This window comes from Polypterus senegalus, chromosome 3 (assembly GCF_016835505.1).
Source record: "Polypterus senegalus isolate Bchr_013 chromosome 3, ASM1683550v1, whole genome shotgun sequence".
Lineage (NCBI taxonomy): Eukaryota > Metazoa > Chordata > Cladistia > Polypteriformes > Polypteridae > Polypterus > Polypterus senegalus.
Window position 1 is genome coordinate 259,698,414 of NC_053156.1, and position 24,556 is coordinate 259,722,969.

At 35.8% G+C, this 24,556-nt stretch overlaps 1 protein-coding gene across 1 annotated transcript in view; it reads right to left on the reverse strand.

Annotated features, from left to right (window-relative positions):
• Positions 1 to 18,252: 18,252 nt before the first annotated feature.
• The window catches only part of opn5 (opsin 5), a 110,846-nt gene continuing 104,542 nt past the window's right edge, over positions 18,253 to 24,556 (reverse strand). The window contains exon 7 of the mRNA XM_039750003.1: positions 18,253 to 18,599. Coding sequence (XP_039605937.1) covers positions 18,536 to 18,599 — 64 coding nt within the window. The 3' untranslated portion in view covers positions 18,253 to 18,535. The remainder of the gene's footprint in view (positions 18,600 to 24,556) is intronic.

The following is a 24,556-nucleotide window of genomic DNA, read 5'->3' on the forward strand; positions in this document are numbered from 1 at the left end:
GAAATGCAGCAAAATATGTTTATTATATTATACAGATAAAACTTTAACTTCATTTAAATAATCTATATTCTTCACTGGGACTGGCGTGAAGGATAGAATAATTACACATGTACTACGAAGATATTTCAATGTTCCTTAAACGTTTTAAAGAATCGGCATTCTAAGCTTACAGATGGCTTAACGTCTATTACAGAGCTGATTGTGTGGCGATTGGAGATATTCGGAGAAAGAAAAGCAACAGAAAGAGAAAATAATAACACAGCTAAAAACGCAGCAGCAAATTTCGACAAAAGTTAAACGCTTGTGTCATGAGCAGTGTGCAGTGTCCACAACGAACGTGGCCATCCACCGTGCATAAGATACCATATTGACATTGGGGGGCGAATGGGCCACCGATTCTTTCTCTGCCCAGGGCCACCACAAGCCTAGAGCCGCCCGTGAGTACTGCTGGAATAAATAATTTCATCGAAGGTCGCGCACAATCACTGTGCCGTGAAACCCATGTTTAATAACGTGCTTTAACTCCTATCATCATGAAAATCACGTATACATCTCAGTATTTTAGTTATTCAGAGCTGTAATACCACGAATGTAATGGATTCTGTGTCCAGTTAGAGGAAGAGAGCCGGTTTAAGAAGCAAGTAACGATTTACACACATAGAGTACATAGAAGATCACATACATCACAAAGTATTTAACATGCTATTTTAATTATGATGTGATTTGAGAAACTGGTTAATTAAACGATTTTAAGATGAAGTTTATGATGTTCTACTTTAATGACAAAATAAACTACATGATTAAAGTGGAAATTTCGAGATTGAAGTTGACATTTTGTGCTTTTTCCCCACCGTGTGCCTTTTTCTCTGTACCCTAAAAGCTTTCATATGACACTCAGACAGTGGGCTTACAACTCGGCTTTTCACGGCGACTTTGATATGTGACTTCTTTTTTATTTCCGGCACTGTGCGACTTTGTGAACGTGAGCTTTCAAGTTTCTCCAACACGCTATGTCACTCGATCAACTTCCTTTTGTTGATTATACCACTGTTTAATTAAACAAATAGTATGTTTTTCCTTTGCTTCCACTTGGTATTCGCTGAAATTCTTATATTTTCCCCCATGCTTTTCCCATTGTCTTTTCACAGAAGGCTGAGTTTAAGGGCGATTTATATTGATTTGCATATTCAAAGAGGCGTAATTCTGGTAGGAGTTGGGGCGTTACATAAAGCGCGTGCACGAGCGTTACTTTTCACGCTGACTGGGATTTATGTAGCGGAAGAACATGGAAGTTGGAGTACGCACAGATTCCTGCATCTGGATTTTTCTGTGCATAAGCACATTTCGGCTTTTGTGATTACACCATGTTATAGTGCGAGTTCTACGCACGGCGTTATACATGAGGCCCCTGGTTAGGTTGACACCATGTCTGTGAGCATTATTTGTGAAATAAAACTGCCAATTTGGTGCCAATTTCTTAGTTATAGAATACTTTTGCATTGAATTGTAAAAAAAATAATGTTGACAAACCCACAAATAATACATTGTAATAAGAATATGGCAGCTACACAAGGAGATGAACACATATCATTATTGGTCTTAATTCTTGTACCGATGTGATGTAAAGTTTTTAGGTGGTACCATACTACTTCGTAAATGTAACTTTTATTTTTTTTTTTCATGTACATGTTACCCTTACCCATATGGTGGAGTTATTATGTCCGGGCTGTCTTTCTTAAGACATACATTTTTTCTCTCTTTTTTTGATATTTTTGTATTTATTTATTCTTTATTATAAATCATTATTTTTGCAAAGAGACAGACTTTTTACACTGTTTCTCTCTCTCTGTGTTGTTACTGGTCTTTCCCCTGTTACAACAGCAACATTTATTTATATAGCACATTTTCATACAAATGATGTAGCTCAAAGTGCTTTACATAATGAAGAAAGAGAAAAAAGACAAAATAAATAAGAAAATATTCAAGATCACTAATTAACAGAGTAAAAGTAAGGTCCGATAGCCAGGGAGAACTGAAAAAACAAAAACAAAAAAACTCCAGACAGCTGGAGAAAAAAATAAAATCTGCAGGGGTTCCAAGGCCAAGAGACCGCCCAGCCCCCTTTAGGCATTCTACCTAACATAAATGACCTCACAATCAGTCCTCAAGCACTGTAGGCTGTAGCCTACTTTAAAATCATGAAAAAAATCCTTTTTGAATAGTCGACCTTAAGCCTGCACCTAGATTTGAGAGGCTTAGACTTCCATTTTGGCAGTTTTGGGACAGACTACACAACACTGAGGTCTGGAAAAGCATTGTAATAAAGGACCTACATCTCTCATGATAACTTATCCACACGATCAGACATTACAATCAACATAACCTAATGGGTTTCTCGGTGCATTGACTGTTCAGCAAGTTAGAGAGAGACTTACATTTGTTTATAAATCGTGCTAAGGTTCTGCTGTAAAAATCCTAGGTGTGAGCACAGGTGATTTTTTTGGTTTCGATAAGGACAGATTTTCTTCAACTATTATATTTTCTAGTGACTTTTCCTTTTCAGCATATAACTTTTCTACCATCTTCAGCCATTATTAAAGGTCTTGTAGATTTCTGTCATTTTCAGTAGTTAGTTTTCCCCAGTTTTTAGGACAAAAGTGCATTTCATCTCTTTGATACTCAAAGTAGTCCAACCAAAAAGTGTAAATATGCATGCATTAATAAAATCTGCCAAGTTATGTATGTGACAAATAAAGAAATGGCAAATAAATAAACATTACTCAACACCACTATCAATCTTTAATATTTAAACTAATATTTGTGTGAAATTTATCTATAACTGAATTTGTGCTTCCATTTTCATCCTACTTATTCATCCGGCATGCTGCACTCATTTTAAAAAACCTCAATCACGCTGACCCTCAATTATGTTTATCATGAAAATATTCAGCTCCTTTAACCTTTTCATTTTTTTTTTTTTTTTATTTTATATGAAGAAAATAACATTGCATAAAAGCAAGTGCAACTTATACAATGAAGAAAATAGCATTACATACAATCAAGTCAAACTTAACAAAACAGAATTCAACCCCCACCCGAAAGAAAGAGAGGAGAGCTAACAGCAAGGGCAAAACTTTAAAGACAACAAAGAAGGGAGAATGTCCTTTCCCTGATATAAATGCTTATTTTAGAATTTTATTAATTAGATCTTTCCATATTTAAAAAAATGCTTTGAACAGATCCTCTAAGTGTCAATTTGATTTTTTCCAATTTCAAATAGAACATCAATTACCCACTGACTTATAAAACGTGGGTAAGATAAATCTACATGCTAGTAGTGTGATATACACAATTATAATGAAGCCCACCTGGGAGTACACCAAACAAAGCTGGATTAGGAGTGATTGTGACACCAAGGCTATCTGAAAGGCATTCAAAGATTTTTGTCCAAAATGATGTTCATTTGGTACACTTCCAAAACATGTAGCCCAGTGAGTCTGGAGTTAGAGCACAATATTTGTAGGTTGGATCTTGCTCTGGATACATTTTGACAATTTTAAACAAGATAAATGCGATTGTCAAAATATTTTAAGTTTAATGCTTCACATGTAATGGAGCTATAGTGTATTCTATGCATGGTTGCCTTCCACTCCTTTTCTGAGATATTAAGAAAAAGATACTTTTCACACCATACCCTGGGATCTTTGAAAGGAAGAGACTTTAATTTTTTTCTCAATATTATTAAGGTGCTGTCTGAGTGTTCAAGACTGATCAGTATTTATTCTGAACTGAAATGGGTGGGAGATGTGGAAAATTTTGAAGGTTCCTTTTGGCAAAATTTCTGATTTGAAAGTGCTGGACAAATTGTGTTGATGGGAAGTTAAATTTGAAGTGTAATTGCTCATAAAATGCAAAGACATTATCTATATACAATTAAAGTTTTTTCATCCTGGTCATTTTCGGATGATTAAATACTGTGTGGGTTTGAGAGGGCAGAAAAAGGTGATTATCATGTAGAGGTGCAAAATATAAAAGCTTCTCTTCCATGAAGTGCTTTCTGCATTGGTTCCATATTCTGAGTGATTGATGGACAATTGAATTAATGGTATATTGACAATAATTTGTATTTACTGGTGCACAAGGCCGGGCATATAAAGAAGTAGAGCAAGTCTTTATTTCTACTGCTGACCAGGCTTGTGTATATTTATCAATTTGTGTCAATGGTAAGGTCTTTATACCTTGTATATTTGCCACCCTGAAATAAAACCGAAAGTTAGGTAGTGCCATGCCACCTTCTGCTTTAGGAGCATCATGTAATAATGGTGTGTATGCACAAAAATGTTGCTTACATCCATTTCCATGCACACTTTGAGATGTATAAAAACTTAACTTGGCGTAAAGCTATATACATTTTCCTCACACCGTTCATACGCAAGTTTCTGCTTGGTTTTGCAAACTGGCAGCATCCAACTTCAAAGCAGAGCTACTGTTTCTGTCTGGGGTCTCTTTCCTTTTTAGATTTGCATCCATGATGCCGGATTTATCAAAAACACCAAAATTAACTGCATATTAAATTTAATTCACTTGATTGTAGTCATTCTGTAACTATTTAATGGTGCACAGGATGGCCAAACTATTTAAACTACCATTGCTGCTTTAGCATTGTTAGAAAACATTGCTGTCTGTGTGCTGAACTGACACTGGCTTTATAAAGGCGGACTTTGAGGAATTGTGCTCTACCTGCTCCTTTGCAAGTTCTGTCCACCCTTGGGTTTTTAGCCAAAGGAGCTTTACAACATGTACTAGCTGATCGATTGGTATTTCACAATCATCACTGGGTCATGCCATGCCAGCTGTATAGGATGTTTTTTTCAACTTCACATCCAGATATATAACACTGTGGTTGAATTGGCAAACATCAAAGTGCAATTCGCAGCAAAATTCAGTTTTCTAAATGTAATCAGAGCGGTCAACTTCACACACATTGCTATTGCAACAGCACTGGATAAGTTGCATCAGCCAGGAATATATCACGAAAAGAATGAGCTGGTATTACTTTATCTATAGCAGGAGAACCTATAAACACAGTTGAATGTGCTAGCGTGTCACCTCAAAGAGCATTGTAAACAGCAGACAATTTATCCATTGTGGCGCTCGGCACTGATGTTACAATATAAAGGCGACTTCAGAGAATGAATTTGCTTATGTAAATAGAAAACATTTTCACTCTATTAATATGCTGCTCTATGGTCCATAGAAAGTGTGTCAGACTGTGCAAGCACATAGTGTGCTGCATAATGTGGCACACAATCATGGCTTGCCCGTACCTAAAGAGATGTGGTATGATGAACCTGACCCTGACCCACCAAATGATCAGCCAAATTGGACAGTGTTACATCTTCGGTTGAATGTAATTAACAGAATGCAAAAACGGGGAATAAAATGCAGCATTTATTTTTTAACCATTTCTTTAATTTGTGGTTTATATCACATAGTATATCCATCAGCACACAGCCAGATGGTTGCCCAGAGGTTTACGAAGCATAGGTGTGTGTGCAGCCACAGCAGCACCATAACTGCCACCTGGAGTCCATGATGATTGCAAATTTGTTTTGAAAAAAATATTTATATTTACTTTTAATGTTTACCCCTAGATGTATAATCTGTTCTAATAAAATAAATGGATAAATGTCCAGTCTGGTGTTGTGTGCTAGAGAGGTCACTGGAAAAAAGCACTTTAATTCAAATTGATTTTATCTATTGAAATTCTGCTAATGCATTAAGGACTACTGGCAAGGATATTTGTGTGTCTGGTTTATACAGTGCCATATCATCTGCATATAGTGATTTTTTCTGTTCAAATCCTTCTCTGATAACCCCCTTTATTTACAATGCATTTCAAAACTGAATGATCAATGGTTCAATGGCAACTGCAAAAAGCAATGGTGATAGAGGGAAAGTCAAATATCACATTCTAGTTTGTCATAGTTGGAAATAATTTTGTTAATACAAACAGAGGCTGGTGGACTCATATAAAGTAGTTGTTTCCATGTGCATATATTTGGGGCAAACCCAAATTTGTGTGATGTGGTGAATAGGTAATCCCATTTAACCATGTCAAATGTTCTTCCTGCATCCAAAGATAATAAGATCTCTGGTGTATTAGATTTTATGGGCGAGTATATTACATTAAACAGATGTTGAAGGTATGAAGCTAAGTGTGTGCCTTTAATAAATCCAATTTAATCTTGTGATATTACAAAAGGAAGAACTTTCTCAGTCCTTCTAGCTAGAACTTCAGAGAATATCTTAACATTATTATTCAGAAATTTAAATGGTCTGTATGATGCACATTAGTAATAAGTCCTTATTTTTCTTTGGAAAGACAGTAATTAGTGCTTGGTGAAACATTTGAGGACTTTTGTTGCCTCCAGCTTCTGTATATGTTGCTAATAATAGTGGAGCTAACTTATTTGAACATTTTTTATAATTTTGCACTGGGTAGACATCAGGGCCTGCTGCTTTCCCACTTTGGAGTCAGTTTATAGCATTCAGTAATTCTGAGAGTGTCATGGGTTTGACCAGTGTCTCTGAACTAAGAACATCTAGCTGTGGTATTTGTAATACATCAAAAATTAATTAAATTCTGTTTTGCCCTCTTTAAACTGAGTAGAATATAAGGAATTATAATACTCACTAAATGTGTGGGTTATATTTTTATGGTAAACGATTTTATCTACATCAGTGTTGGTAATTTCTGATACTGCATTGTGAACTTCCTGCTTGTGGATTTGTTGAGCTAAGAACCTATTAGCATTCTTTCTGTGTTTATAGTAATGATGATGCAATATTAAGATAAGCTGTTAAATTACTTTATTTTCGTAGCGCATATGAGAACATGAGGGCAACCATTAAGAAGGATATCAGAGAGGCTAAAAGACAGTTGGAGAGGAATATACCAGATAAGGCGAAAGAAGACCCCAAGAGATTCTTTCAGTATTTGAGTAGTAAAAGAACAGTCAAGGAGGAGGTCAAGTGCATCAGGAATAGTAAAGGGGAATTAAAAGATACAGACAGTGGAATAGCGGATGCCCTAAACTTACATTTTTCTGAGGTGTATACAAGTGAGCAAGTGGATAACCTCCCAGAGGTAAACGCAACTACTAAGGAGGTACTGAGGGATTTGGAAATTGTAGAGAGAGAAGTGCTGCTCAGATTAAATAAGATGAAATCAAACAAATCACCAGGCCCAGATAATATTTATCCTCGTTTTCTTAAGGAGGCTAGTGAGTACATATATAAACCCTTGACACATATTTTTAGGAAGTCACTGTGCACTGTAGAGATTCCAAAGGACTGGAAAATGGCAAATATCATCCCATTATATAAAAAGGGTGACAGGGCAGATCCAAGCAACTATAGGCCAGTAAGCTTACCATGTATCACAGAAAAATTAATGGAAGGAATTATTAAGGATAAGATTGAGCAACACATGGCAAGGACAGGAGTTATTCTGAACAGTCAGCATGGGTTCAGAAGTGGGAGGTTGTGTTTTACTAACATGCTGGAATTCTATAAGGTTGCAACAAAAGCATACAATCCAAGTGGAGCTTATGATATTATTTATCTGGACTTTCAGAAAGCATTTGATAAGGTGCCACATGAGAGGTTGGGCATCAAGTTAAAAAAAGTGGGAGTTCAGGGTGATGTTTTTAGATGGGTCCAGAATTGGCTCAGACACAGGAAGCAGAGGGTGATGGTGCGAGGAACCTCATCAGAACTGGCCGATGTTAAGAGTGGTGTTCCACAGGGGTCAGTGCTAGGGCCGTTGCTATTTTTAATATATATAAATGATTTAGATAGGAATATAAGTAACAAGCTGGTTAAGTTTGCAGATGATACCAAGATAGGTGGATTAGCAGATAATTTGGAATCCGTTATATCATTACAGAAGGACTTGGATAGCATACAGGCTTGGGCAGATTTGTGGCAGATGAAATTTAATGTCAGTAAATGTAAAGTATTACACATAGGAAGTAAAAATATTAGGTTTGAATACACAATGGGCGGTCGGAAAATCGAGAGTACACCTTATGAGAAGAATTTAGGAGTCATAGTGGACTCTAAGCTATCGACTTCCCGACAGTGTTCAGATGCCATTAAGAAGGCTAACAGAATGTTAGGTTATATAACACGATGTGTGTAGTTCAAGTCCAAGGAGGTTATGCTCAACCTTTATAATGCACTGGTGAGGCCTCATCTTGAGTACTGTGTGCAGTTTTGGTCTCCAGGATACATGATGCATGATCAGATATAACAATAGCATCATACTTGCAATATTTGATAGTGGGTAATAAATTATTATCGATAAAATATTTCTTGAGTAACTATGATGTACTGGTCAGAAGAAGATATATTCACTGAGTTTGTATTTAAGAAACTCCATGGAAGATAAGTTATGATCCATTACAAAATCTATGAATGGTTTGCGGCATTAGATGTTATTACCACTGCAGCTGAAGTCCTATGCAGGTCTGGGTTTAAAATTACAACAAATTAGGTGCATAGATATTTATCAAAATTACTTTAGATTTGAATAAATTACCCATCACCATGACATATCTTCCTTCAGGATCAAATACTATGTCTATTACAACAAATTAAATTATTTTATGTGTTAAGGTTCCCACATCTTTAGTTTTCTTTGTATAGCTAGACTGAAAAATGTGGCCAATATTATATACTGTAGCTCACAGCTCTCAGTTCTGGAATCACTCTAGTAGTTCTTATCCTGACTTTCTCTAGTGATTTTATGCTGTTTCTGTGACACAAAGACAACAACTGTTTGTAATTTTCCAGGTGTGCCTTCACATTGTATACAGGTTGTACCTAACTTCTCTTGATTTTAATTTATAGCCACCAGTCAACCTAACTCATGTATATCTGGGATGTTGCAGCAAATCCCTGTGGGTGTAGAACAATGTGCAACCTCCAACCAGACAGTGGACAGTATCTGATCCAAGTTTCCTGAAGCTATGAAACGCCTGCAGGTTCCACCTTCATCTATACAAATAATAATACACAATATGAACACCATGGAACTACCCAGCCGTCATACCGCTCAGGAAGGAGGCGCATTCTGTCTCCTAGAGTCAAATATGCTTCATTTTTGGGAACAATTTCCAAATGCCTGTAGGTTCCACTTTCATTTGTAAAAATATGAACACCATGGAACCAACCAGCTGTCATACCGGTCGGGAAGGAGATGCATTCTGTCTCCTAGAACATACTTTGGCATGAAAAATGCAAATCAATCTCAAAACAGCAGCAAAGGACATTGTGAAGATGCAGGAGGACACAGGTAGACACATATTTACATCCAATGTAAAACAAGTCCTATATCAATATAACCTGAAATGCTGCCCACCAAGGAAGAAGCCATTGCTCCAAAGCTGACATAAAAAAGCCAGACTTCAGTTTGCAATGGCACATGGGGACAAAGCTTTCTGCAGAAATGTCCTTTGGTCTGATGAATTCAAGATCAAACTGTTTAGCGATAATATCGGTATGTTTTGAAGAAAAAGGTTAAGGCTTGCAACACAAAGAGCACCATGCCAACCATCAAGCACAGGGGTGGAAGCATCATGTTATGGGGAGTGCTTTGTTGCAGGAGGGACTGGTGCACTTCCCAAAATAGACAGTATCATGAGGAAGGAAAATGATGTGGATATACTGCAGCAACATTTCAAGAGCTCAACAAGGAAATTGAATCTGTGTTGCAAAAGGATCTTCCAAATGGACAGTGATCTCAGGCCTCCAAAATGGTGGCAAAATGGCTTAAGAGCAACAAGGTCAAGGTAATGGAGTGGCTGTCACAAAGTCCTGAAAATTTGTGGGCAGAACTAAATAAGCATGTGCGAAAATGGAGGCCTATGAATCTGACCCATTTACAATATCTTCAGTTCTGTCTGAAAGCATTGGCCAAAATTCCACCAACTTATTGTAAGAAACGTGTGAAAGTTAAACAATTTAAAGGCAATGCTGCCAAATATTATCAGAGTATGTAAATTTGTGACCCACTGGAATTGTTATTTAGTCAATAAAAACTGAAATACTCTATCTGTGAACATTGTTGGAATAAGATGACTTTTGCCCACCACAAAACAGATGCCTTAAACAATATGCCAAATTTATAGTTTGTCAGTTTAAAATCTGTGGAGCAGTTATAAAGTGAGTTTTAAAGAATTTACCCTAAGTTTACGTAAACGTTTGACTTCAGCTGTATATGTTTTGTATTTGAAAAACTTCACTCTGCCTGTTGATTTGATTTAAGATTTAATAAGTAAATAATAAACATTAAAATATATTGTATATATAAATAATTAAATATATTAACCTATACTTGTATTTTGTGTACAGAAAAAATAAATGAATGTTAACTGAAGGATGAACTTATAGAACACAGACATTTATATTGCGTACTAGTGTAAATGTACACATTTTCTTATTTGCACTTTTAACACATTATATTTATTTCAGAATAGAAACATTGTGAAATGCTTTCCAGAAAAAAAAATCAACATGTAATTCACTACTGTATATAAGTATATAAAATACAATGTAACAAAGGAAATAACAGGATATAATAATGTATAAAATAGAATATCAACCAATGACGTTTTCATTCTTAATACGAGTTCTAAGGTGAATCATATTGATCTTTTTTATATATTGTGGTAGTTATAACAGTTTTGATTACTGTGAAAACTACATTTACCAGAATGACAAAATAGGTAATGTAACTATCAGGAATTTAACACAACCTACAATTTACTATATTAATCAAGTAAAATTAATAATAACAAGTTTAAAATCCAATATATTTTACTAACTGACATTTTAGCCTAATATTTTAATAAGTCAATGCATATTAATTACATCAGAATTAGAATGAGAATACACAGTATTTCCAAATCCATAATTTAAGAACAAAACTGTGACGTGAAACATATTTTACATTTACAGCACCATTCAAAAACATACACGATGGCAACAGAAATGGTTCAAAAGAATAACTAAAATGTTAGCATGGTAATATCACACACAATAGTCAAAAAACAACAATGATCTTAAAATGAACTAAAACTATAACAGTAAAAAGTTAACTAAAATAAGCTATACTAAAGCTAAAAAATAAAGTAAAATTATACCTGAAAAATATGTACAAAAAATGGAATCTGCATACTCCAAAGCCTCTAAATCATGCCAGTGTATGGCTCACTAGCTGAAGATGGTAACACTTAAAGATGATGTACACAACATCTATTTATTGGGTGTGTCAGATTTGCCAATTGCAGTTGCTCATCTTGTTTCTGGACCTTGTCAGTTTACACAACTGAAAATCTCTGGCCATGTCAAATTTAACCACTGTGTGCTGACCTTCCAGAGGGTACTGTATGAAAGGTTAACAGGTACAGTGAGTTCAGCCTCAGTTTCTGACTTTTTTTTTTTTTCTATTCTGCTATGGTATGTGAAACAGAAGATTTCAGGCAGATTAGCCTCTCTTATGTTTGTCTGGTCCAAAGCGCCAATGTTCCTAATTTCTTGTTATTGAATTATATGCATTATACATCCATTCATTGGTCATTAGCGGATGCACACAGAGCACACCCCTGCGACTAAAGACACAATCAAGCCTGTTTCATTTTGTCGAAGTGTGTTGCAGACTAGTTAGAGTGATTCACTGAGTATGTCAGATTATGTGACCAGCTTCATGAAAGCGAGCTGCCAATTGCATCAAAACTTGCTAAGATTATGTAAATGAAGGCTATAAAACGAGAAAATAGCTGGAAGAGTCATTAAATATGACATTGCCATTCAACAGCAGTTTTGAAATGAAAAAGGCCAATGTTCTAAAATTCTGATACAGGAGAGAGCTTTGCATTTCTTTCCACAGGAGCACCACAACCTCCTCATGATAGTCATGCTGTATGGTGTGAGTGGATGACCTGTAACACATGCACTTTAATGTAATGCAAAATTCATTACATCAATCATTTATCACACCAGATGGTGCTTATTAATCTCTATTCAGCACTAACCTTAAATACTTTTAAAAAGCAGAGTTTAGAACACATTTCATAGTGTTTTATAATTATGGCCAATTATAATTACATATTTTAACAACACTGTATGATGGAACAGTGCAGTGTTTAAATTATTGTAATGAATTGCTGCAGAAGCTTTTTATTCAATTCCTCCTCTTGTTAACCAGGATTTTGCACTGCTATATTTGATTTCTAGCACAAAAGGATAACATGAATTTGTGAGATACTAACTGGATTAAGACTTGGATTACTGGAAATGAATTAGCACTGACCTTTCCAAGTATTTTGAAATTTTCAGCAATGGTGTATTCCCATAAGCAAGTCCAGCATTACAATTAAATCTTAAAGTGCAAATGTCAAGAAAACACAATATGTTGGATTTTTTGCAGTGCTTCTTACTGATTTTAGAGCTCGCAGGTGCTGAAGTTCCTGTGATGGCTGATTAACACACCCGCATTTTACTGTGGCATTGGTTTGTATCTGCTTGCTCTTTGGCGACCTTTTGGGTTTGCCTCTCTTTTTTGTATGCTGTTTTTCTGGTTTAGACTTTGCTTATGGAATTTAGGATTGTAATATTGGCATTATTTGGCTTTTGCTCAGAAACTAGTTTCTTTAATGTTTTGATGATCATTACTTTTGGTTCTTATTTTGAATGGATGAATTTATTTTGAAATTTAATTTATTTGATACAATTTTTAAATGATATTAAGTATTGTGTGGATAAGGTTTCGGCTTTTTTTTTTTTTGCTTACCTGTTTAGGACAATGACAAAAAACCAGCCACACCCTGTCCACAAGAATTAATAAGATATTTTTATGTTATATGGGAAAATAAACATTATACATAAATGTATCTTTCTTTTTTTTGAAAAATAAAATTGTATCCAATGCAGTTACCTTGCATTGAAGGTGATAAGAATAAGAACTCTTTACATATTTCTGCAAGTATTTTCCATACTGATTACATAGCACATTCTCACACTTTTAGTTTTAGAGAAGCTAAGTGATGGGTGGATGTGCTGTCAAGAGATTGTAAGTGGCAGGACAGAAAAGGATATCAGAAGATGAAGTATAAGCAAATAAATGTACCATTGTCAAAACCAGAAAATCAATCCTATCTTCAATTTAAACAACAACATAGATCAAAATGGAAACTAGAAAAACATTTAGAATATTAGGACAATCTAGATGAGAACAGGCCAATCAGCCCAGCAGAGCTCTCCAGTCCTATCCATTTAATTCATCTAAAAAACATCAAGTCTACTTTTGAAAGTCCCTAAAGTTCTAATGTCTACCACGTTACTTGGTAGCTTATTCCAAGTCCCTATGGCTCTCTGTGTAAAGAAAAACTTCCTAATGTTTGTAGAAAATTTACCCTTAACAAGTTTCCAACTGTGTTCTTTATGAACTCATTTTAAAATAACAGTCTTGATCCACTGTAATAATTCCTTTCTTAATTTTAAACACTTCAGTTGTGTCACCTCTTAATCTTGTTTTGCTTAAACTGTATAGGCTCAGCTGTTTTAATCTCTCCTCATATTTCATCCCCATTAGCCCTGGAATCAGCCTAGTAGTTCTTCTCTGGACTTTTTCTAGCGCTGCTATATCTATCCTTTTTGTAGCCTAAAGACCGAAACTGCACACAGTACTACAGAGGCAGGTCCACCACTGTGTTATAAAGCTTGAGCATAATCTACTTGGACTTGTATTCCACACATCATGCTATATAACTTAACATTCTGTTTGCCTTCTTAATGGCTTCTGAACACTGTTGGGAAGTTGATAGCATAGAGTCCACTACGACTCCTAAATCCTTCTCATAAGGAGTACTTTAAATTTTCAGGCCTCCCACTGTGTATTCAAACTTAACATTTTTACTACCTACATGTATTACTTTACATTTACTGACATCAAATTTAATATGCCACAAATCTGTTCAAGACTGTAATGCTGTCCAAGTCCTTCTGCTAACGATCCAACAGATTCCAAGTTATTTTCCTATCCACCTATCTTGGTATGATTTGCAAACTTAATCAGCTTGTTACTTATATTCCTATCCAACTCATTTAAATATATTTTTAAAATAGCAGCAACTATAACCCTCTCTTAAGGTTAAGCGAGGGACACGTCTCTTAACATCAGCTAATTCTGATGAGGTTCCTCGCAGCATGAACCTCTGTTTTCTGTGTCTGAGCAAATTCTACACCCATCTATAAACATCACCCTGAACTCCCACTTCTTTTAGTTTGATGCCAAACCTCTCATGATGCACCTTATCAAATGCTTTCTGAAAGTCCAGGTAAATTATATCATTAGCTCCACTTTGTCTTTAAAATGTCTCATTTTAATTCTGTATTCATACCTGTATTTCTATAAAAAAAGTAACATCTTCCATCCTATTTTCAAATAAAATACTTTTTGCAGTTTAAGAAGCACTGTTTTTTACACAAGTGTTGTCAAGCTTGGGTCATAGATTTAGTTGCACGAGAGACATAAAAACTGAGTCCAGGTTGGGTGCTAAATGTTCTAAGCATTGTGCAGCAAGCACATTATGTGGTAAGACACAGTAGAGCAGCTATGGAGCTGTCCTTGCACCGCTGGCGTTAGAGATGGCAAACCGTTGACGACTCCGGTCACAATAGAGTACGTATTTTTCTCATATTCATTATAATGAAATTTCCGTTATAAGAAAATATTTTTATGGTCCCATGAATTTTGTTACAATGGGATTCCACGTGTATTTATCATCTTTTCCTAAACTTTCCTTTGTCCACAGGTCCTATCATAAATGTTTCTTTATATGTGTACTATATTTTAATTTATTTCCTTTGTTAGAAATTGTTCTTTCACGTTTTATCTACTTTTTAAAAAAATGTTATTGCAATGACAGTGACATCATTCACAAGCCATAGTATGCCCCTATTTTAACTTATGGTTCTCGCCATTTTGCCATTCAATTTGCTTCATGGTAACTTTTTCGTTTAAGGAAATAACAGCGCTGTCACCATGTGACTGGCTGCATTGATGTCTTGACATCACATTATTTAAGATGGTGACTTATGTTCTCGTTTTTCTAGCTTGGGGGGAATCACTGTGTATTTTGCATTTGGTTTTAATTTTAATTTGCGTTTGGTTTTATGAAAAATAAATTTTGTATAGCTTGCTTTTGATGGCACATGTTGCTTAACATTGACTTTGTTTTCATTTTGAGCTTGATGTCAGATTGATTAATCTCTCTGCATATTGACTTTTGCTTGTTATAATGATTCTGATTCCACTTGCTTCTTTTGAATCCTTTCTCAATCATATCTTTCAAAATAAAAATGGAAATTTTTCCTTCATAGAAATGAGTAGCATTACAGTATAATGTTCAGTAGATACAAATCAAATGTATCTTACAGTACATAGTGCTTTTTACAGAAATGTAATATATGTAATTATTTGTTTGCAGATACTCACAGTAATAAATATTTATTTTATGTTTTTATTTACTTTTTTATGGTGGTGCAAGCAGTACCAGACCCATGGAGACCATGTTCTAAAGGGTGGCCACATGGTTTGTAATGTGTCCAAACTGTTTCCAGAACAAATTTTCCAGAAAACACATATTTTGTATTTTTCTCTAGCGATAGAATTGTGATTATAACTTTGGTTTTGCTAATAACTTTCAATTTAGCAATCTCTCTTGATCTATGAGAAGTGATTTGTTTGACCTTTAGTGGACCTGGCTTTTACTTAGTTGGCAATACCACTTATGTTTTAGTATGAGTTCTACGTACAGCATTATTCATGACACCCCAGGACTCTTAAGACTTGGACCTTGTCTTTTTGCACACACCCCTTTTCCAGTGACTTCATGACCCCCATGCTCTAAACCTCCTAATGAGGTTGACATTCTCTCCATAGATAGTCACACTAATGATGGCCATGCCAAAGAAGTCATTAAAGGCCTTGGATCTTGGTTTTTATCCAGGACTCAAGCAAGCCCAGACACTCTGACTCCTTGCTCAGAGCCCGGATCAGAACCTCCATTAACTCAGCAAAGATCACTGCATCATCAGAAAAGTGAAGATCAGTGAATCTTTCTTCACCAACAGATGCCCCTGCCCAACATCCAGTCCATGCAAGCATTGAACAGAGTAGTAGCAAGAATGCATTCTCGATGAACCCAAGAATCAACTGAGAAAAATTGAGAGGTTCTGCCTCCGCTCTGCACAGCACTCACAATACCAGTGTACAGGCCGACCATAATATCCAACAACTTTGGGAGGAGTCAAGTGCTTTAAGAAAATTGATAAGGGTGGCAAAGAATCTCTGCCAATATTCACATTTGTGCTCAATGAGAATCCTTATGGCCAGGTTGTGGTTGATGGCAGATCTCTAACCAGACTGCTCCAGTCATTTATAGGTGAACAAGTGATCATAGATTCAATTAAGAATGACCATAGCAAGGACCTTACCCAGCACCGAGAGCAGTGTTATGCTCCTGTAGTTGCCACAATCCATAACACCCTTCTCCCAAATTGAAGTAAAGATTGCTTGCAATGCCAGGAGGACAGCCTTACTAACAGCCTGGAGAAGTTCAAATAAATTACAAATAAATCAATGGTTCATTATTTTAATGTAGAAAATTTGTTTCTTTTAATATGTGGCAATGGGATTTTTTTGATACATATCTATATATCTATATATATGCATATATATATATATGTATATATATATATATATATATATATATATATATATATATATATATACAACATTGAGAGAAAGTTAATAATAACTAATATAGGCCAGTGAATATAATAGAGAAAATGATTAAATTGTATGTTAAAAATAAAACTTTAAACAAAAAAATGTATGCTTCAAAAGACATTACACTTAGTATGTGATGTAATGTTTATGCAGGGATACATTACTAAATTAATACAGCAAAAAAAGTGTTCTGTCTGCTTTTTAAAATAATATTCTTTTGTAGTATTTCTTAATTAATTGTGGATGTTTGCATGGTTATAATCTGTTAACATCTAATAATTTGCTTTTTAAAATGACGACCGCAGTCAACAATATCAACATAAAAATCGGCGATGAGGAAATAGAATGTGTTCAGGAATTTACTTTCCTAGGCTCAAACAGGTAGAAAGAAGGATAGCACTCGGCCGAAGTACAATGCTAAACATGGAAAAAATTTGGAAAACCAGAGATATCAGCCTCGCCACTAAATGCAGGCTAGTCCGTGCAGTTGTTTTTCCAATAACTATGTATGGATGTCAAAGTTGGACCCTGATAAAGCCGACAGAAGGAAGATCGACAGTTTTGAACTTTGGTGCTGGAGAAAGCTACTCCGCATTCCATGGATAGCGAGAGTAACGAACAACGAAGTGCATAAAGCCGAACATCTCGTTAGGCGGGAAAATCACTAGACTCAAACTGACCTATTTCGGCCATACAGTACAATGCGATCAAATATGCTAGAAAAATCAGTCATGCTAGGGATGGTAAGTGGCAACAGAAGACCCGCCTGCCAGCGGACTCGTTGGCTTAATACCATCAAAGCAGACAAGGGCATGAGCATAACACAGCTCAAAGAAGCTGTGCAAGATCGAAAAGCGTGGAGAGAGCTAGCTTATAGAATCGTCGAAGTTCGGAAACGACTGAACGGATGACACACACACACACACACTTTGGTTTTTAATCTTTAAGATACTATATATATACTGTATATATATTTTAATAGCAAACTTTAAGCTTCTGCTGTAGTAAATGTGTATCCACATAGCCATGATTGTTATTCATACTGTTTCATCTTCTTCACCATCTGTAAGCTCAGATACTGTAGGCCCTATGTGCTTACGCAGACTGCTGGTAGTACACAGAATGACAACCTTATGTCAAATGAGAAATACCTTAAATTGCAAAACAAACAGTGATAAGATTTATACATTTAAAACACAGATGAGTTAATCTGATTATATTGTATTAATTATCTATACAAAATGCAGTACATATTGTATCATGGATAAAATTATATTTTTAAAAAACACGTTTTTATTAATAACCTTTCTTACAATGTTTTTTTTTTAATCTTATTTGGAATATTGCAGCAGTTAACTCTAAATATATTCATTTTTCAAACAAATGTCCTGAAAGCTTTTAAATATTATTATTTAAATTTACTAAATTTGGACACAGTTATACAAGTGTTGTGTTTTAGCACATCTACACAGCTTTAGTAACTAAGAGTATGAAATAAATTGTACTGTTGAGAAAGTAAATACTTTTTATTTTATTTGTACATCACACATGAATGGTACTCTGTCTGCCCTTGTATATTGTACCTACTATTTTTGTTAGTAAAGCACATAGTTCTAAGAGGTAGAAATTCCAAGAAATTCAAGCTGCCAATATGGGCTCCTCTCCATAGACCTTTCACATCTCCGTGTGGGTTTCAATACCAGAAGATCCTTTGCCAGCAGATGTGATAGAATAAAACCTGGAATATAAAATAAACATTCTGTTTTTCATCATAAGATATGGAACCTTTCAGTTGTCAAAGGTATAGTAATGCATGTGAAGAAAAAGAAATATATAATATTTCAAAATATTTACTTTATTGATGGCAGCCCTATGAAGCACCATAGCTCATAGATCCAGAGTATAAATCCAGTTATTGTCTGTCTAGATTTTGCACATTCACTACTTGTTTGCTTCTTACTCAGCTTTGCCTTGCACATCCACAAAACATGAGTTTTAGATTGATTAGTCATTATAAATGAGCCTGTCAGGAGTGATTGTGGGTTGCTCTGCAATAGGCAGGTGTACTGTCAAAGGCTGGTATCTAAATGACTTATGTCCAATTCTGCACGGTTCAAGTCTGGTTCAACACATCTTTAATTTAGGCCCAAGAAGATTTGAGTCAATGGTACTAAACACTGTGCAGCCTTAGACTTACCATTATCTTCCACTACTGTAAGTCTTTTTTAAATGACCTTTTTAATATGTAATGTACTGCCTTTAATTTGCTGTTGTTCTCCATTCATATATTAGAACAGTAAAACAATCTAAACGAGAACTGGCCATTCAGCCCAACTAAGTTTTCCGGTCCTATCCAATTAATTCCTCCAAAATAAAACCATTTCCAGTTTTGAAGGTCCCTAAAGCCCTACTGTCTATCACACTACTTGATGACTTGTTCAGTGTGTCTATGGAGTGAAGAAAAACTTTCTAATGTTTGTTTGAAATTTACCCTTAACAAGTTTTCAACTGTGTCTCTATGTTCTTGTTGAATATTATAACATATTTATCTACTGGATATATGATCTAATTTAATTATTTAATTTTGGCACTTTATATGTGATTTTGAAAATGAAGCACCTGGAAGAGCAGTCAGTGTGAGTGCAATGGTATTTGTATTGCTTGACATGGAGTAAAGCCATAAATGCCTGTGGAGTTTTTCCTTTATTTTATCCACAATATTAATCACTATGCCTACTGCAGATTGTGTCTAATTGCTCCAGAGTCTTGAATGTGATGAAAATGCCCCATTTTGTTTTAAACTTTGTTCTAAAACATCATGCACACACCTCTGAAATGCATGCACGAAGAACATTTAAAAAGTGGTGAAACTATATAGTGTAAAATAAATAAAAAACATATCTGACACTTATGACCTCCTCATCATGATAGAAAGACATGTATCTATTAGCATTATTTTGCATTTAGAACTTCTGAGCTTATTAAGCCAGATTGTCAAATATTACTGTGGAATTAAGTGTAAGATATAGAGAAACAGAAGTAATTTCAATCAAAGAACAATTCATACAACATTAATAATTATTTGAATAGTTCAATAATAGTATTAAAATGTTTTCAAGTGTTTATGATGCACACATAACACTGAACTTGATCACTGGGAGAGAAATGAGGGTCGAACAGAAGAACTCCTGGCAGATTCCCATGAAGTGTTCACCCTCTGTCACTCCAGTAGTCTTAAAAGACTTTAGTTACTTCAACTCAAGCATGTATTTCATCAAAAATGGGTCATTTGCTCACTGACTGTAGGCATTCATTGAATATGATCTTTTAGTTTGTCATAAAATGAGCATTCAGAAAAGATGGAATGGATTTTTAACATGATCAACTGTTAAAAACTTATTAAACAGCAAATATAAAAACTAAATTCTTAATAATTATTGTGATCATCATAAACACCTGAAATTGTTTGTTTTGTTATACAATCATATCTAATTCTTTTGAAGTGAAAATCATGTCAATATCACATTGTGTTCTAAAAAAGCTCCAGAAAAAATGGCAACTTTTATTGAGGTTGTCTTGGTTTTTATTTTTACCGAAATATTTTATTAGCCTATATTTCAGGTTAGGCTATACTGGAAAAAATGCAAAGTTTTTTAGAGACAGATGCAGTGGTTTTCGTGTGAAACAGGAATTCAATATACATTGTGTGTATATATACATATATACACTGTCACAAGAACGAGACATGGACAGATAAAGGTTTGGGGCAGCCACCCGTATAATGTGGTATCCTGGCTGCAAAGTCGTTTTAACAAATAATCAGCACTGAAGTGCATTCAACTGAGTCCAAAACAAGACTGAGGAAACAAAGGAAAAGGGGCAGGTTTTAAAGGGGGAGACAGGAAGTGAGGTCATATGGATCCGGCACGTGGTCTTCCACCATTGGTTCATAGCCGGACGTGACATTAGAGGGACTGGAGCTGGTGTGGCTGACTTCCATTGGCTCAGTCCCGGAAGTGATGTCAGGAGAGCCAGGTGAAAGCCCCCGGGAATGGTCTACAGGCAAGGGAGAAAAAGAGTCAGTGCACTCTGCCACACCCCGGCATGCCTCCGAACTGCCTTCACTCAAGCCCTTTAGCTGCCTCCCATGCGCACGTGTGTGACAACACATATATATATAGTCACACGCGTGCACATGGGAGACAGTCTAAGGGCTTAGGTGGAACTGAAAGCCAGAGACAGGGGTTGATGAATGATACTATCTTTTCTCCTTCTTCTACAGACCACCGGAATAAGACATCTGCTTCCTCTTCAACTTCACACCCTCCTACAGACCTCTTCCTGTCCTTTTCCTATAAAACCTCAACCCTGAACTCTCCTTCTTAGTCTAGTTTTGACTCAGTCCTTTATGAATACTTATATCAGTGTTTCTATACAGTATATGGGGTGAAGTCCCCAAGCCTTTATCTGTGCTCTTTGTGTTTTATTCACAATATATATCTTTCTATATAATACGCTACCGTGGCTGTTCGTTTGTCTGTCCAGGATTTTAAATCACCTGTAGCTCACAAACCGTTTGACCTATTGAACTGAAATGTGGTACACATATACTATGTGATGTCTACTATCCGCTTTCGGGTAATTATTGACCTCCAATGTTATTTCTGTTTTTATTTTTATTTTATGTTATTGTAGAAGCAACTCTCAGCAGCGCCGCATGCGTATGGGCCCGGTTCTCATCCCTACTACCTTCTCCTACCTCTTCATATCTTAACACTAGAATTACCAGAGCCTACGAAAAAACTCGTAGATCCGTCCCACCTTAAATCGCTTCTTAAAACCGTTCTCACCTCTCCGCCAGCCTCCTTTGTCCTGTAAATGTGCCAATAAAAATAAAACTGCAAGCAGCTGGCTATTCCATTCCCCCACCGACTCAGAACGTGCACAAACTTCTCCGAGCTCATGCCTCGATTATCTGGGAGTGAAGTGGAGGTTTAGAGTGGAAATAGATTGTTATTTGGAAAACACGCATTTCATGTGTGTTCCGTTTCTACAGTGATCTGTGTAAACACAATGTTAAAACAGAAACTTTTTAATATTTTAGTAATAAATGTTACAAAATGTAGACATAAACTATAAAATGTGTGATGATTTACAACAGCTTCCGTGGCGTACTGGTAAGATTTTGTAACTTAGAGCGCAGCAGACTTGTTGTACTTCAAGAGATACAAGTTCAATTCCCGCGGGGGAGAAAATGTATTTATTTTTAACCTTCGCCGTTCTGCCTGCCTGAACTCCCTGTCTATCTATATAGTAATAACAGTAATTTTATTATTATATAGGAGCTTCCCTGTCTGCCTATCATATAGTGCCTTTCCTTCCTACCTATCTATATATCTATCCCTTTAGCTGTTTTTTATATATCTATTATACAGTGCCTTCCCTGTTTATTTATAGATCTAGTGTCTTCTCTGCCTGTCTGTCTGTCTGATTACATATAGCGCTGAACTTACTGCTCTGTACTATTCTGTCCTCTGCATGTCCTGGAGTACAAAACAAACACCACCATACAGCAACATGTGCAAACTGGCAAGATCGGGGAAAAAACACACTGTTACTGATTACAAACCGCAAGATGAATGAAAGAGACAATATATGTAAAAACATCATCGCACTAATGCAATATTATTTGAAAACGAACAGCATCAGATCGGGTTTGAATATGCACCCGATCTGACGCTGTTCGTTTTCAAATAATATTGCATGTACTGAACTATTTTAGAATAAAAACATACATTTGATTTCAGTCAGTCTGTAAGAGCCAGTGTAAATGCATGATAACTGTAAAGGTTAGCTTTTTTTTTTTTAATTCAGTTCCATTCTCTCAGTCGCGTTCAAGATCCCCCAATCTGACAATGCTGTTTTCACATAAAGACGCGCTATAGCTCGAATGTGATTTATTTGGAGACGCGTTATGTTATTTTTATATGGAAGAAAGTATATGTCAGGTGCTCATTCAGTGTAATAGGAACCATAGCACAGAGAGATGTGTACACTGCAACAAGTACACATGTCGTGAATGCAGGAAGGGTGTGTGGGAATTGTTAATATTTGAATGTGATGATTTTATATAGCACGGATCGGAAATCAGCAGTTCTTAGCATTGCACCACCCAAGCTGTCGTATCAACCGCCTACTGTAACTTGCTTTATTTTTTCTTCACTTATAGTCTAGAATAAAAGTGCACTTGTTTTGTTATACTTGTACACCAACATATGTTCCTGTGTTTGAGCGACACGGGCATGCTCAAAAAAATAGACGTGTAATGCCACGAAAAGTGCACACAGGCACTTCAGTTCGCAAGCATTGGTACGAGAATGCAGTCACAAGTACGCTGCAGAGCTAAAGCGCATCATTATGTGAAAACAGCATTCTCAGATGGGGGATGGGGGATGGGGGGGTGTAGGGAAGGATCCTGAACACGACTAAGAGAATAAAAAGTGAATAATAAAAAAAAAAACTAACCATTACAAGTATCATAAATTACACCGGCTGTTACACACTGAAATCAAATGCATGTTTTTATTCTAAAATAGTAAGAATAAGAGCAGTTTACTTCTCAAAACTGAATCGCATGGGATCGAACTCATGACCTTTTCAATACCAGTCAGCGGCTGATACCATTACGGTACTGTGGCAGCTGTAGTAAGTATGTGTCAATGTGGCATGCTAAGGCGGCTTTTTTCTGCAGTTACACTTTTGAATAAAAGCATACTTGTTCTGTTATATTTGTACCTTTTGTGAAAGTGTTTGATATTTGGACTTCAGGCTTCATACATTATATAGTTTTTGCTTAAATTTTGTCATTTACTACTACAATATGAAAAAGTTTCTGTTTTAAAAATGTGTTTACACGGATTACTGTAGAAACAGAACACACGTGAAATACGTGTATTCCAAATAATGATCTATTATTTCCACTCTAAAACTCCACTTCACTCCCAGATAATCAATCAAGGCATGAGCTGGGAGAAGTTTGTGCACGTTCTAAGTCGTTGGGGGCTACTTGCAGCTTTTCTTTTATCAGCACATTTAGATTAACAAAAGACACTGGCGGAGAGGTGAGAACGGTTTTAAGAAGCGATTTAAGGTGGGACGGACCTACGAGTTTTTTCGTAGGCTCTGGTAATTCTAGTGTTAAATCATTCTTGAGGCATATTGAAGACTTCAGTGCCAGCTTAGGTGAAAAATTAAAGAAAACGTACTAAGTAATTACAACACAAACACTGACGAAGGAAGGGAAAACGCAGGCTGCTAGGGTGGAGAAAAGAAGAGCTGCTCAGGAAGCAGCAAGCACATCAACCTCTGAGTAAACGGTCAGACAAAGAGTATGAAAACTAGGAATGCTCAAGTCAAGTGTATTCACTGCATGTTATCGTGCAGTGCGCCGTTACTAGTATATATATATTATAATAAAAAAATCCTTGGACGAAGTAGAAGGTCGTAAAGAATTTAAAAATGTTGGCATGATACACATGCAAAGCAGATTAGAGATAATAAAAGTACTACAATTCAAAAGTCTCAAAAAATGATAGTAAAGATCGCATTAGCACAAATAAACAGAAATTATTACTTGGTGAAATAACAGAACAGCGAAAAGAGATTGAATATATTGTTCAGATTTAAACTTTAAGT